At 37.4% G+C, this 16,022-nt stretch overlaps 1 protein-coding gene and 1 non-coding gene across 2 annotated transcripts in view; one reads left to right on the top strand and one right to left on the bottom strand.

The window, feature by feature from the left end:
- Window positions 1–16,022, top strand: part of LOC122447588 (ATP-binding cassette sub-family C member 4-like) — a 337,265-nt gene that overhangs the window by 71,179 nt on the left and 250,064 nt on the right. Inside the window, exon 4 of the mRNA XM_043478283.1 lies at window positions 7,630–7,854. Coding sequence (XP_043334218.1) covers window positions 7,630–7,854 — 225 coding nt within the window. The remainder of the gene's footprint in view (window positions 1–7,629; window positions 7,855–16,022) is intronic.
- Window positions 3,829–3,931, bottom strand: LOC122447669. Its single transcript, XR_006271330.1, has one exon. It is a non-coding gene; the product is annotated as a U6 spliceosomal RNA (small nuclear RNA).

Raw genomic sequence — 16,022 nt, 5'->3', positions numbered from 1 at the left:
AAAGGACTCCACCAAGAAATGTCTGCTTCAGAGACTCTGAGACTCTCAGAGAACTTTGAATGATGAGCATTCTGGAATTAAGTTGGGCTCTTTAAAAAAAATCTCATATGGTTTTATAGTTGTGAAGAAAATTTTGAAGGAATACAACTATTTTCAGTTGGTTTGTGGAAAAAATTTTCATTGATGTAAAAAGTGAAAGATTTATGTGGGTAATTTTTGTCCTTGTTCCTACTTAGCCAGAAAATTTTAATTTGGTAGTTTCAGGTTTGATAGTGAATATTTTCTCAGCTGTTGTATTTCTTACTAGCTGAGGTTCAGGATCAAGAATAGACAGAGGAGCTGAAGCTATGGTCCATGAACTGGCATTACTTCTTAATGAAACTGTTTTTTCAACTGGGTTATTAAATGATGTCTTTTAGTATAAAAATCCTGACACTTAAACAGTAATGACATACCTTTATTTGTACTTTTTTTTTTTTTTTCTGAATTGGTTGCATCTGTTGGTATGCACTTTGGTGGGTGATATTTCTCTTACTTTCTCTTATAATTATACCAATGTTAGGCTCAATCAAGGCTCTGAGTAACAGGCAACAGTGATTCCCAGAGACTATCATAAGTTTTAGGACAGTTTGGGAAGGCAGGTGTTAGTGCTGGGCTTCTGGTGGAGAGCCCCAGATTTGCAGGCTGCAGCACTGGGCTGTCCTTGGCCATACTTGTGCTGGAACTGTGCATGTGTCCAGTTTGACATTCTTGCTTCTCTATGCAAGCCTCCTGTTCCACCTCAGTAAACTCTAGAAAAGGTCTGTTTTACCATCTATTGTATGAGGGGCTCTTTTAAGCTCTTCATGCCCCTTGAAATGAATGATGAAGCATTCTGGAAAGGTAATAGTGAGCCTTTGTGCTTTTGAGAACTGAGCATCTTGCTCTGATTTGATCATCTTACTCATATTTAACTAAGCATTATTCACTTACTTCTCTATTGTTGCTGTTTAGTTGCTAAGTCATGTCTGACTCTTGCAACCCCATGGATTGTAGCCTGCCAGGCTCCACTGTCCATGGAATTCTCTAGGCAAGAATACTAGAGTGGGTTGCCATTTCCTTCTCCAGGGGATCTTCCTCACCCAGGGATTGAATCTGCAGCTCCTACTGCATCTCCTGCATTGCAGGCAGATTCTTTAACACTGAGCCTTTGGGGAAGCCCTACTTCTCTATAGTAGATGAAAACTTCTGTGACCTCTTGGAAGACAAAGCAGTTGATGCAGGGTGCGAACATGTGTGTGCAACAAAACAGGAGTGTTGGAGTTCAATGTCACACCCATCTGAGGGATGAGGATAGCTTTCTGTAATATCCTGATTGGGTACTAGTTGGCTGAGCAGAAAATGCTTGTTAGTTTTGTCTTATGTTTGGTGTTTTGGATTCTACTTTCCCTTCCTCTTGTGCATTGGTTCCTCAACTTCAGATAGAGAGAAGAGAGCTATCAATGCAGGCCTGTCAGTTGTTTATCTTGTCTGTGTTAGTAAGGTGATTGCTTAAAAGGAAAAATTTATCTCAAAATGGAATTCCAGAAAGATTTCCAAACTTTTGGCAGTTTGTCTTTTGACAAGTCTGTGGAGGAAATGATGTTGAGGGTCAAAGTGTTTACATTTTGTTACTTGAATTAGTGTTGAGAGTTTTGTTTTCCTTGCTGGGGAAAAAGGGTACCTTCTCAAGGGTGACTACAGGGAGGAAGTAGTAGGATGTTTGGTGGAGTAGCTATTTGGCAGGGTTCGCAAGTGTTGCTAATTTTTGGGGAAAGACAATTGCTTTCTGTAAGTCTTACTCACTCAGGAGTTAAGCCCTAATGCCTCCCAACTGATTGGTTTAGTATTTTAAATTTTTGCTCTGGAGAAGAAATAATTTCCTACAACCAACACCTGCAGTGTGTGGCTGATGGAGAACCATGGATATTTTATTTTTAGCTTGTCTTCTGCTGTGTTTAATTTTCAACTCCAAGAACATCCCAGCTTCTAAGGGTCTAGAGATATATTGATGCAGTGACATCTGGAGCTGAGCATCTGGGAACCTCCCAAGCCTGGTTTATTTGTGACACTCCAACAAAAGCTAAAGTCTGATATCTTGATCTGCTGACATGTGGAATTCTGGCTGGGAAAGCTTGGATCTGTTTTTGTGCCAATGTGTCAGTTCATAAAGGCTCTTCTTAAAGCAGAAGATGAGAGCAGGAGTGTGTCTTGCCTACATGAGCCATCTTGACTTTCTGTTGGGCTGGGATGTTGAGACTACAGGGGACAGGGGCAGGCTACCAGCAGGGTTTGTTCATCTGGAAGCAAATTTCTTATCCTTCTTCTGTCACCTTTTCCTCATTCATCTTAGGCAAAGACTCACTTGGTGTTTTAGTAAATGTGTTCTAAAACACTGGATGTAATTTTTTCCCCCAAGTTTTGTGTTTCTACTTTATTTTTTTTTCCATTTATTTTTATTAGTTGGAGGCTAATTACTTTACAATATTGTAGTGGTTTTTGCCATACATTGACATGAATCAGCCATGGATTTACATGTTTCTCCATCTGACCCTCCCAGCTCCCCTCCATGCCCTCCTCTGTGTCATTCCCAGTGCACCAGCCCGAGCATTGTCATGAATACAGCCTGACTTTGGGCGATCTGTTTACATTGAATAATATCATGTTTCATGCTGTTCACTGATCAGGTCATCCCCTCGCCTTCTACCACAAAGTCCAAAAGTCTGTTCTGTACATTTGTGTCTTTTTTTCTGTTTTGCGTATAGGATTATCGTTACCATCTTTCTAAATTCCATATATATGCATTTAGTAAATGTTATTGGTCTTTTAATCTTATTCTGGCTTTACGTGGTCATCTGAATATGGGGTGCTCAAGTTTATCATCTATTAGAACTGATTCAAATGTATTCTTTTAATGGCTGAGTAATATTCCATTGTGTATATATACCACAGCTTTCCTTATCCATTCGTCTGCTGTGGGCATCTAGGTTGCTTCCATGTCCTGGCTATTATAAACAGTGCTGCGATGAACATTGGGGTGCACGTGTCTCTTTCAGATCTGGTTTCCTCAGTGTGCATGCCCAGAAGTGGGATTGCTGGGTCATATGGCAGTTCTATTTCCAGTTTTTTAAGAAATCTCCACACTGTTTTCCATAGTGGCTGTACTAGTTTGCATTCCCACCAACAGTGTAAGAGGGTTCCCTTTTCTCCACACCCTCTCCAGCATTTATTGCTTGTAGACTTTTGGATAGCAGCCATTCTGACTGGCGTGTAAATGGTACCTCATTTGTGGTTTTGATTTGCATTTCTCTGATAATGAGTGATGTTGAGCATCTTTTCATGTGTTTGTTAGCCATCTGTATGTCTTCTTTGGAGAAATGTCTGTTTAGTTCTTTGGCCCATTTTTTGATTGGGTCATTTATTTTTCTGGAATTGAGCTTCAGGAGTTGCTTGTATATTTTTGAGATTAATCCTTTGTCTGTTTCTTCATTTTGCTATTATTTTCTCCCAATCTGAAGGTTGTCTTTTCACCTTGCTTATAGTTTCCTTTGTTGTGCAAAACTTTTAAGTTTCATTAGGTCCCATTTGTTTATTTTTGCTTTTATTTCCAATATTCTGGGAGGTGGGTCATAGAGGATCTTGCTGTGATTTATGTCAGAGAGTGTTTTGCCTCTGTTCTCCTCTAGGAGTTTTATAGTTTCTGGTCTTACATTTAGATCTTTAATCCATTTTGAGTTTATTTTTGTGTATGGTGTTAGAAAGTGTTCTAGTTTCATTCTTTTACAAGTGGTTGACCAGTTTTCCCAGCACAAAAATATGGAATGCTTCATGAATTTGCATGTCATCCTTGCACAGGGGCCATACTAATCTTCTCTGTATCATTCCAATTTTAGTATATGTGCTGTCAAAGCGAGCTGGATATAATATTTATTGAGCATCCACAGTGTACCAAACACAATGTACCAAGGATTTATTACCTTGAAATATTTTGGCTTAAGTTTAAAGCTATTCTCTTCTTGTCTTATAGAAGAGAGTGGATCTGTAAATTTTTCTTTTAGATTAGTCATGAGTGTAGCATTTTGTGAAAATGCCATTTTAATATGCTAATAATAAAGGTGAAGCTGGTTTGTGTAGGAAATGGAAGAGATTTATTCGTATTGATTTTGTTTCTTGAAAGCTTACTGAATTCATTGATGAGCTTTAGTAGTTTTCTGGTAGCAGCTTTAGAAATTTCTCTGTATAGTATCATGTCATTTGCAAACAGTGAAAATTTTACTTCTTTTCCAATTTGGATTCCTTTATTTCTTTTTCTTCTCTGATTGCTGTGGCTAGGACTTTAAAAACTATGTTGAATAAGAGTGGCAAGAATGGGCATCCTTTTTTTGTTCCTGATCTTAGAGGAAATACTTTCAACTTTTCACCATTAAGTATGTTAGCTGTGAGTTTGTGTCATATGGCCTTTATTTTCTTTAGGTAAGTTCCCTCTATGCCCACTTTCTGCAAATTTTTTATCATAAATGGGTGTTGGATTTTGTTGAAAGCTTTTTCTGCATCTATTGAGATGGTCATATGGCTTTTATTCTTCAATTTGTTAATGTAATATATCACATTGATGGATTTGCATATACTGAAGAGTCCTTGCCTCCCTGAAGTAAATCCCATTTGATTTGCTAGTATTTTGTTGAGGATTTTTGTTTCTATGTTCATCAGTGAGATTAGCTTGTAATTTTCCTTTTTTTATGGTATCTTTGTCTTTGAAGCCATCAGGTCCTGGACTTTTGTTTTTTGGGAGGTTTTTACTCACAGTTTCAATTTCAGTATTTATGATTAGTTCATATTTTCTATTTTCTGTTCATATTTTCTATTTCTACCTGGTTCAAACTTCAATCTTGGAAAGTTTTACTTTTCTAAACACTTGTTCATTTCTTCCAGGTTGTCCACTTTCTTGGCATATATTTGCTTGTAGTAATCTCTCATATTTCTTTGTATTTCTTTAGTGTCCATTGTAACTTCTTTTTCATTTCTAACTTTGTTGATTTGAGCCCTCTTCCTTTTTTTCTTGATAAATCTGGTTAAAGGCTTATCAATTTTGCTTATATTTTTGATGAACCAGCTTTTAGTTTCATTGATCTTTTCTATTGTTTTCTTTATCTCTATTTAATCCACATCTGCTCTGATATTTATCATTTTTCCCCTCTCCTATCTTTGAATTTTGTTTGTACTTCTTTCTCTAGTTGCTTGAGGTGTAAGGTTAGGTTGTCTATTTGAGATTTTTATTGTTTCCTGAGATAAGATTGTATTAGTATAAACTTCCCTCTTAGAACTGTTTTTGCTGTATCCCATAAGTTTAGGATCATTGTGTTTTCATTTGTCTCTAGGCATTTTTTGGTTTCCTCGATTTCTTCAGTGATGCATTGATTGCTCAGTAAGATATTATTTAGCTTTCATATCTTTCTCTCTTTCTCTCTCTCTCTCTTTTTTTTTTTTTTTTTTTACAGTTTTCCCCTTGTCATTGATTTGTAGTCCATAATGTTGTGGATGGATAAGATGTTTGACATGATTTCAGTGTTCTTAAATTTACTGAGGGTTGCTTTGTGGCCCAGCATGTTAGTTATCCTGGAGAATGTTCCATGTGCACTTGAAGAGAATGTGTTTTCTGCTGCTTTCATATAGAATGTCATATAAATATCAATTATGTCCATATGGTCTAATATGTCATTTAAGGCCTCTGTTTCCTTATTGATTGTTCTGTCTCTATGATCTGTCCATTGATGTAAGTGGAGTGCTAAAGTCCCCCACTATTTTTTGGCCAATGTTGATTTCTCCTTTTATGAAAAGACAACCCACAGGATGGAAGAAAATATTTGCAAATGAAGTGATTGACAAGGGATTAATCTCCAAAATATATAACAGCTCATGCAGCTCCATATATAGAAAACAAAACAAAACAAAACAAAAAACGGCAGAAGGTCTAAATAGACATTTCTCAAAAGGAAACATACAGATGGCCAAAAAGCACATGAAAAGATGCTTAACATTGTTAATTATTAGAGAAATGCCAATCAAACTACTATGAGTTGTCACCTGACACCAGTCAGAATAACTATCATCAAAAAGTCCGAAAATAATAAATGCTGGAGAAGATGTGGTGAGAAAGTAAACCTCCTACACTGTTGGTGAGAATGGAGGTTCCTCAAAACAAAACAACAAAAAAAAAAACTAAAAAATAGAACTACCACATGATCCAGCAATCCCTCTACTGGGCATGTATCTGGAGGAAACCATAATTTGAAAAGACACATGCACCTCAGTGTTCATTGTATCACTATTTTCAATAGTCTAGAAGCAATATAAATTCTATTGACAGAGAAATGGATAAAGAAGATGTGGTATGTATATATAATGAAATATTACTCAGTCACAAAAAAGAATGAAATAATACCATTTGCAATCACATGGATGGGCTTAGAGATTATAATGCTGAGTGAAGTAAGTCAGATAGAGAAGGACAAATATCATATGGTATCAGTTATATGTGGAATCTAAAAAAAATGATACAAATGAATGTTGTTCCAAACAGACTTCAAAAACACACTTATGGTTTTCAAAGGGGAAAGGCAGGGGGAGGAATAAATTAGGACTTTGAGGTGAACATATACACACTACTATATATGAAATTGATATTAATAATTAACAAGGACCTACTGTATAGCATGGGGCTTCCCACGTGGTTTAGTGGTAAAGTATCCACCTGCTAATGCAGGAGATGCAGGCAATGTGGTTTTGATCCCTGGGTCAGGAAGATCCCCTAGAGGGGGAAATGGCAACCCATTCTAGTATTCTTGCCTGGAGAATCCCATGGACAGAGGAGCCTGGCAGGCTACAGTCTATAAGGTTGCAAAGCATCAGACAGTGAGCAGACAGCACTGTGTAGCACAGGGAACTCTATTCAGTAATCTGTGATAACCTATATGGGAGAAGAATCTGAAAAAGAATATATACATGTATACCTGAATCACTTTGCTGTATACCTGAAACTAACATAGCATTGGAAATCAACTATACTTTACTGTGCCAATAAAGGTTCACATAGTCAAAACTTTGTTTTTTCCAGTAGTCATGTACAGATGTGAGAGTTGGACTGTAAAGAAAGTTGAGCACTGAAGAATTAATGCTTTCAAACTGTGGTGCTGGAGAAGACTCTAAAGAGTCCCTTTGACTTCAAGGAGATCAAAGCAGTCAATCCTAAAGGAAATCAATCCTGAATATTTATTGGAAGGACTGATGCTGAAACTGAAGCTCCAATCCTTTGGCCACCTGATGCAAAGAGTCAACTCAGTGGAAAAGACCTTGATGCTAGGAAAGATTGAGGGCACAAGGAGAAGGGGGTGACAGGATGAGATAGTAAAATGGCATCACTGACTCAATGGACATGAGAGAGACAGTGAAGGACAGGGAAGCCTTGCATGCTGTAGTCCATGGGGTCACAAAGAAATGGACATGACTTAGCAACTGAACCACAGCAAAAATTAAATAAAAAAAAGTGAAACTGATAAGAAAAACTGGTATGGCTTGTATTTCTAATTAAGGTTTCTTTTCCTTTCCTTTTAGGAAATCTTCAGAGTACTCTTACCGACATATTTTGAGGGCTTACTTACTTACTTTCAAAACTATGACCCCTCTGATTCTGGGACTTTGTTCAAAGCCTATGGCTACACCGCTGTACTGAATGTCTGCCTTGTCATTTGGGCAATTCTGCAGCACTTTTCCTCATATTACGCTCAGCGTATAGGAATGAGATTAAGAGTAGCCATGTGCCATATGATTTACCGCAAGGTAAGTGTCATTTGGTACAAAAGTTTGTACCTCCTCTGAAGAATCAGGAGCATTTTGGGAAAGTTCTCTGTAGATTAAAAATTTTGTAACTGGTGTCATTTACTCCTTACCAGACATACTAGATATTTGTTTCAAGCCAATTTGTTCTTGTTTGAGCAAACTTTACCAATATATGATGAGAAGTTTTGTTTGGAGATCAGACCAGGGCTGCCTTTGATAACTTTATGCATAGGCTGGTACATAATACCCGCTAAACTTATATTGAAATCTAATTAAAAAATAGGTATCAAAATTATCAAACTGATTTTCAATGTTTTCTTGCCTAAATCTTATTGTGATATTCATGGAAATTTTGTTGTTTTTCATTTAAACATTCATTTACATCAAAGTTGTGTTTAAAAGTGACTTCAGTGATTGGATCTATAACATTAAATTTAGGAGAAAAATATGTGTTTAATAAAATAAATGATTATATTTTAAATGATGCATCTAGTCATGTTTAATATAATTGTGCTTACTAAATACAAATATAAGTGAAATCTGTGCCAAATTAGACTCACTCATGATATTCTGTAGGTATGATTGTTTTTGATAATACTAAAGAAAATGGTTGAATGGAAGAAAACTTGAAATTTTAAATTGTTTTTAGCAATTTTAGAGGGTATTTATGTTGCTATTCATTGAAGTTATTTTCTTAATACAATATTTGTTTTTTTTAGTATACATTATAGCAGCTTTAATAAAATCTGGTTTGATGTTTCTAGTGTTTTTGTATTGAGAAATGCTATAAAATTATTCTATATTTTACTCTAGTCTTATCTAGTATAAAAGGAGTTAAGTATTTCAGATGTCTTTACAAATGAACTGCCACAGATACACCAGTGCCATGTGCTGGAGAGCTCTTGATAAACAAGATCTTAGATATCTCTCTGTCCTGGGCTGTTTCATTTTTAAAACATCCTTATTTAACCATGTTGTGTACTTGAAATTTTCTGAGAGAGTAGATTATAAGTGTTTTCACTGCACACACAAAAAGATAACTACATGAGGCAATGGATATGTTAACTGTTTTAACTACAGTAATCATTTCCCAGTGTACATTTATGTCAAACATCTTGTTGTGCACATTAATATATATATATATTATATATATATATATACATTATATATATATATACATATTTCATTAAAAATAAACAAAATCCTTATTGAAAGATAAAGCCAAGCAATTTAAATGAGAACAAGCATCTCTTTTACTTGGTTGCTACTTATCTAGAACTTCTATTTTTTAAGAATATTTTTCTCAGCAAATTAAAGATATCTTTCCTCATCCTTTTCTGAGCAGAGTCTTGTTAATCTTTGGGCTATGTGAACCTGATTCATGGACCTAACATTCCAGGTTCCTATACAATATTGTTTTTTACAGCATTGGACTTTCCTTTCACCACCAGATATATCCACAATGGGGCATTGTTTTCACTTTGGCTCAGCCTCTACATTCCTTCTGGAGCTATTTCTTCACTCTTCTCCAGTAGTATGTTGGGCATCTAGTGACCTGGGGAGTTCATCTTTTAGTATCAAATCTTTTTGCCTTTTCATATTGTTCATGGGGTTCTCAAGGCAAGAATGCTGAAGTGGTTTGCATTACCTTCTCCAGTGGACCACTTTTTTTCAGCTGAGCTGTTTCAAATCTTAAAAGATGATGCTGTTAACATGCTACCCTCTGTATGCCAGCAAATTTGGAAAACTCAGCAGTGGCCACAGCACTGGTAAAGGTCAGTTTTCATACCAATCCCAAAGAAAGACAATGCCAAATAATGTTCAAACTACTGCACAATTGCACTCATTTCACATGCTAGCAAAGTAATGCTTAAAACTCTTCAACCTAGGCTTCAACAGTACATGAACCAAAAGCTTCCAGATTTTCAAGCTAGATTTAGAAAAGGCAGAGGAACCAGAGATCAAATTGCCAACATCCATTGGATCATTGAAAACACAAGAGAATTCCAGAAAACATCTACTTCTGCTTCATTGACTACACAAAAACTTTTTACTTTGTGGATCACAACAAACTCTGGAAGATTCTTAAAGTGATGGGAATACCAGAACACCATACCTGCCTCCTGAGAAACCTGTATGCAGATCAAGAAGCCACAGTTAGAACTGGACATGGAGCAATGGGCTGATTCCAAATTGGGAAAGGAATACATCAAGGCTGTATATTGTCACCCTTGTTATTTAACTTCTATTCAGAGCACATCATGCAAAATGCCAGGCTGAATGAAGCACAAGCTGAAATCAAGACTGCTGGGAGAAATATCAATAACCGCAACTATGTAGATAAAACCACCCTTATGGCAGAAAGCAGAGAAACTAAAGAGCCTCATGATGAAAGACGAGAGTTAAAAAGCTGGCTTAAAACTCAGCATTCAAAAAACAAAGATCATGGCATCCAGTCCCATCACTTCATGGCAAATAGATGAGGAAACAATGGAAACAGTTTCAGAATTTATGTTTGTGGGGGGCTCCAAAATCACCACAGATGGTGATTACATCCTTGAAATTAAAAGACGCTTGCTCCTTGGAAGAAAAGCTATGACCAACCTAGACAGCATATTGAAAAGCAAAGACAGTACTTTACCAACAAAGGTCTGTCTAGTCAAAGCTATGGTTTTTTTTTCCAGTAGTCATGTAGGCATATGAGAGTTGGAACATAAAGAAAGCTGAGCACCAAAGAATTGATGCTTTTGAACTGTGGTGTTGAAGACTCTTGAGAGTCCCTTAGACTGCAAGGAGATCAAACCAGTCAATTCTAAAGGAAATCAATCCTGAATATTCATTGGAAGGACTGATGCTAAAGCTGAAACTCCAACAATTTGGCTACCTGATGTGAAGAGCTGACTTATTGGAAAAGACCCTGTTGCTGGCAAAGATTGAGGGCAGGAGGAGAAGGGGATGACAGAGGATGAGATGGTTGGATGGCATCACCAACTCCATGGACATGAGTACGAACTAGCTCCGGGAATTGTTGATGAGCAGGACAGCCTGATGTGCTGCAGTCTATGGGGTTGCAAAGAGTCGGACATGACTGAGCAATTGAAGAACAACAAGTGTGAAACTGAGGCCTGGTATGTCACTGTCAGTCATAGACTGTAGAACATAAGCTAATTTGTTCCTAAGTGATGTGGAAATGCAACAATGCCCATATACTCCAGTCATTCGTCTTCCTTGTCCTCCCTCATCATGTTTGTTATTCTGTTGCACCTTCTACCATTTATAAGATGAATACTCACGTTTCCCTACAAATTATCTAGAAGTTTGTCTTTGAAGATCATGTTTAACTCCCATAAATAAATAAATAGGAAATTTCACCGGAAGTACACTATGAAACTCTTATATTAGTTGTGAGGTGATGTTTCACTCAAAGTTTACTCTTTGATCCACATAAGTCATTGTCCACCTGATTTTCTTTCTCTTCCTACTAGTTCTTTGGAATGTTGCCTTTGAGAAATTGAACCCTTCCTGGCATGCTGCTTGAAAGTGAAAGTGACAGTCTTAGTTGATCAGTCATGTCCAATTCTTTGCGACTCCATGGACTGCAACCTGCCAGGCTTCTCTGTCTATGAAATCCTCTGGGCAAGAATACTGGAGTGGGTTGTCATGCCCTTCTCCAGGGGGGCATGTTGCTTACATGAAAGTAAACATTTGTTAAAGGCATTAATTTGCCTACTTGATTAGCCTTAAGGAATTGTTTCTTTTTCCATTTTTTAGAAAATTTTATATAATATTTATAAATTACACTCCATTTAGTTATTATAAGATATTGGCTGTATTCCCTGTGTTATATTATATATCACTGTAGGCTACCTTACATCCAATAGTTTGTACATCCCACTCCCCCATCACTATATGGCTCCCCTACTTCACTGGTAACCACTAGTTTGTCCTCTGTATCTGTGAGTCTATTTCTCTTTTGTTTTATTCACTAGTTTGTTGTATTTTTAGGCTCCACTTATAAGCAATATCATACAGTATTTATCTTTCTCTCTCTCTGACCTGTTTCATTTAGCATCAGTTCCATTCAGTTCAGTCACTCAGTCGTGTCTGACTCTTTGTGACACCATGGATGGCAGCATGCCAGGCTTCCCTGTCCATCACCAACTTCTGGAGCTTGTTCAAACTCATGTCCATTGAGTTGGTGTTGCCATACAACCATCTCATCCTCTGTCATCCCCTTCTCCTCCCACCTTCCATCTTTCCCAGCATGAGGGTTTTTTCCAACGAGTCAGTTCTTGGCATCAGGTGGCCAAGGTAATGGAGTTTCAGCTTCAACATCAGTCCTTCTAATGAATATTTAGGATTGATTTCTTATGGGATTGACTAGTTTGATCTCCGTGCAGTCCAACGGACTCTCAAGAGTCTTCTCCACCACCACAGTTCAAAAGCATCAATTCTTCGGTGCTCAGCTTTCTTTATAGTCCAACTCTCACATCCATACATGACTACTGGAAAACCCATAGCCTTGACTAGATGGACCTTTGTTGGCATAGTGATGTCTTTGCTTTTTAATATGCTGTTTAGCTTGGTCATAGCTTTTCTTCCAAGGATCATGTGTCTTTTAGTTTCATGGCTGCAGTTGCCATCTGCAGTGATTTTGCTCCCCCTCACCCCCCAAAAAAGACTGTGGATGGATACTTAGGTTGCTTGCATATCCTGACAATGGTAAATAATGCTTATATGAACACTGTGGTACATGTATCTTTTTTTTTTGTATCTTTTTTGAAGTAGTGTTTTTGTTTTTTTGGATATATCACAGGAAGTTGAATTGCTGGGTCATGTGGTAGCTTTATTTGTAGTTCTTTGACAAACCTTCATGCAGTTCTTCACAGTGGCTGTCCAACATACATTTCCACCAATAGTGTGTCAGTGTTACCTCTCCTCCACATCCTTACCAGCATTTGTTATTCATGTTCTTTTTGATGAAAGTCATTCTGACAGGTGTGAGGTGATATCTCATTGTGGTTTTGATTCACATTTCTTCATTGGAAAAGTGTCTATTTAGTTCTTTCTGTCCATTTTTAATAAGGTTGTTTGTTTTTATGATGTTGTGTTATATAAGTTGCTTATATACATTGGATATTAATCCCATATAGGTCATGTCATTTACAAATATTTCCTACAATTCAGTATCTTTTCTTTTCATTTTGTTGATGATTTCCTTCTCCGTGCACAAGTTTTTAAGTTTAGTTCTGTTCTATTTATTTTTGCTTTCATTTCTTTTACTGTAAGAGAGAGAACCCCAAAGCACACTGCTTTGGTTTATGTCAAAAAGTGTTCTGCTTATGTTTCCCTCTAGGAGTTTTATGGTATCTGGTCTTACATTGAAGTCTTTAATGCATTTTAAGTATATTTTTGTATATGGTATTAGAGAATGCTTTAATTTCATCCTTTTAAATATAGCTGTCCAGTTTTCCCAGACATTTGTTTGTAAAGTAATGTGTCTGATTTTTAATATGTTGTCTAGGTTTGTCATAGCTTTTCTTCCAAGGAGCAAGCTACATTTAAAAATAACCAAACTGATTACCTGAATCACAGCCTTGTCTAACTGAGTGAAACTATGAGCCATGCCATGTAGGGCCACCCAAAATGGATGGGTCATGGTGGAGAGTTCTGACAAAATGTGGCCCACTGGAGGAGGAAATGGAAAAAAACTCTTCAGCATTCTTGCCTTGAGGACTCCATGAAGAGTATGAAAAGGCAAAAAGATAGGACACTGAAAGATGAACTCCCTAGGTCGGTAGGTGCCCAATATGCTACTGGAGAAGAGTGGAGAAATTGCTCCAAAAGGAATGAAGAGTCAGCCAAAATGAAAGTGACACCTAGTTGTGGATGTGACTGGTGAAGGAAGTAAATTCTGATGCTGTAAAGAACAATGCTGCATAGGAATCTGAAATGTTCCATCTATGAGTCATGGTAAATTGGAAGTAGTCAAATAGGTTATGGCAAGAGTAAACATCAACATTTTAGCACTCAGTGAAATAAAATGAGCTGGAATGTGTGAATTTAATTCACATGACCATTGTGTCTACTACTGTGGACATGAATCCCTTAGAAGAAATGGAGTAGCCCTCATAGCCAACAAAAGAGTCTGAAATGCAGTACTTGGGTCCAGTCTCAAAATGACAGAATGATTTCTGTTCATTTCCAAAGCAAACCATTCAATATCACAGTAATCTAAGTCTATGCCCCTACCAGTAATGCTGAAGAAGCTAAAGTTGAACGGTTCTGTGAAGATCTACAAGAACTTCCAGAACTAACAGCCAAAAAGATGTCTTCTTCATTATAGGGGACAGGAATGCAAAAGTAGGAAGTCAAGAGATACCTGTAATAACAGGCAAATTTGGCCTTGGATTACAAAATGAAGCAGGGCAAAGGCTAACAGCGTTTTGCCAAGAGAATGCAGTCATTATAGCAAACACCCTCTTCTAACAACACAATAGACAACTCTACACAAGGACATCACCCGATGGTCAATACCAAAATGAGATTGATTATATTCTTTGCAACTGATGATGGAGAAGCTCTATACAGTCAGCATAAACAAGACTGGGAGCTGACTGTGGCTGAGTTTATGAACTCCTTATCGCCAAATTCAGACTTAAATTGAAGAAAGTAGGGAAAACCACTGTGCCATTCAGGTATGACCTAAATCAAATCCCTTATGATTATGCAGTAGATGTGGCAAATAGATTGAAGGCATTAGGTGTGATAGATACAGTGCCTGAAGAACTGTGGATGGAGGATCGTAACATTGTACAGGAGGCAGTGATCAAAACCATCCCCAAGAAGAAGAAATGCAAAAAGGCAAAATGATTGTCTGAGGAGACCTTTCAAATAGCTGAGAAAAGAAGAGAAGTGAAAGTTAAAGGAGAAAAGGAAAGATATACCCATTTGAATGCAGAGTTCCAAAGAATAGCAAGGAGAGATGAGAAAGCCTTCCTCAGTGATCTATGCAAAGAAATAGAGGAAAACAATAGAATGGGAAAGACATAGATCTCTTCAAGAAAATTAGAGATACCAAGGGCACAATTTTTTTGCAAAGATAGGCACAATAAAGGACAGAAATGGTATGGACCTAACAGAAGCAGAAGATATTAAGAAGAGGTGGCAAGAATACACAGAAGAACTGTCCAAAAAAATCTTCACGACCCAGATAATCATGATGGTGTGATCCCTCACCTAGAGCCAGACATCCTGGAGTGTGAAGTCAAGTGGGCCTTAGGAAGCATCACTATGAACAAAACTAGTGTAGGCAATGGAATTCCAGTTGAGCTATTTCAAATCCTAAAAGATGATGCTGTGAAAGTGATACGCTTAATATGCCAGCAAATTTGGAAAACTGAGCAGTGGCCACAGGACTGGAAAAGGTCAGTTTTCATTCCAATCCCAAAGGAAGGCAATGCCAAAGAATGTTCCAACTGCTGCATAATTGCACATGCAATCAAAGTAATGTTCAAAATTCTCCAAGCTAGGCTTCAGCAGTACGTGAACTGAGAACTTCCAGATGTACAAGCCAGATTTAGAAAAGGCAGAGGAACCAGAGATCAAATTGCCAACATCCGTTGGATCATAGAAAAAGCAAGAGAATCCAGAAAAACATTTACTTCTTCTTCACTGACTGCACTCAAGCCTTTTGCTTTGTGGGTCACAAAGAACTCTGGAAAATTCTTCAAGAGATGGGAATACCAGACCACCTTACCTGCCTCCCGTATGCAGGTCAAGAAGCAATAGTTAGAACCAGACATGGAACAATGGACTGGTTCCAAATTGGGGAAGGAATACATCAAGGCTGTATATTGTCACCCTGCTAATTTAACACATATGCAGCGTACATCATGCAAAATGTTGGGCTGAATGAAGCACAAGCTGTAACCAAGATTGCAGGGAGAAGTATCAATAACCTCAGATATGCAGATCGCACCACCCTTATGGCAGAAAGCAAAGAGAAACTAAAGAGCCTGTTGATGAAAGTGAAAGAAGAGAGTGTAAAAGCTGGCATAAAACTTTAAAAAAAAAAAAAAAAAAGAAGATCATGGCATTCAGTTCCATTATTTCATGGCAAATAGATGGGAAAACAATGGAAACAGTGACAGACTTCATTTTCTTGG

The sequence above is a fragment of the Cervus canadensis genome, chromosome 9 (genome assembly GCF_019320065.1).
Source record: "Cervus canadensis isolate Bull #8, Minnesota chromosome 9, ASM1932006v1, whole genome shotgun sequence".
Taxonomy (NCBI): Eukaryota; Metazoa; Chordata; class Mammalia; order Artiodactyla; family Cervidae; genus Cervus; species Cervus canadensis.
The sequence above is the reverse complement of the archived record's forward strand: the minus strand, read 5'-3'. Positions and strand labels throughout refer to the sequence as shown.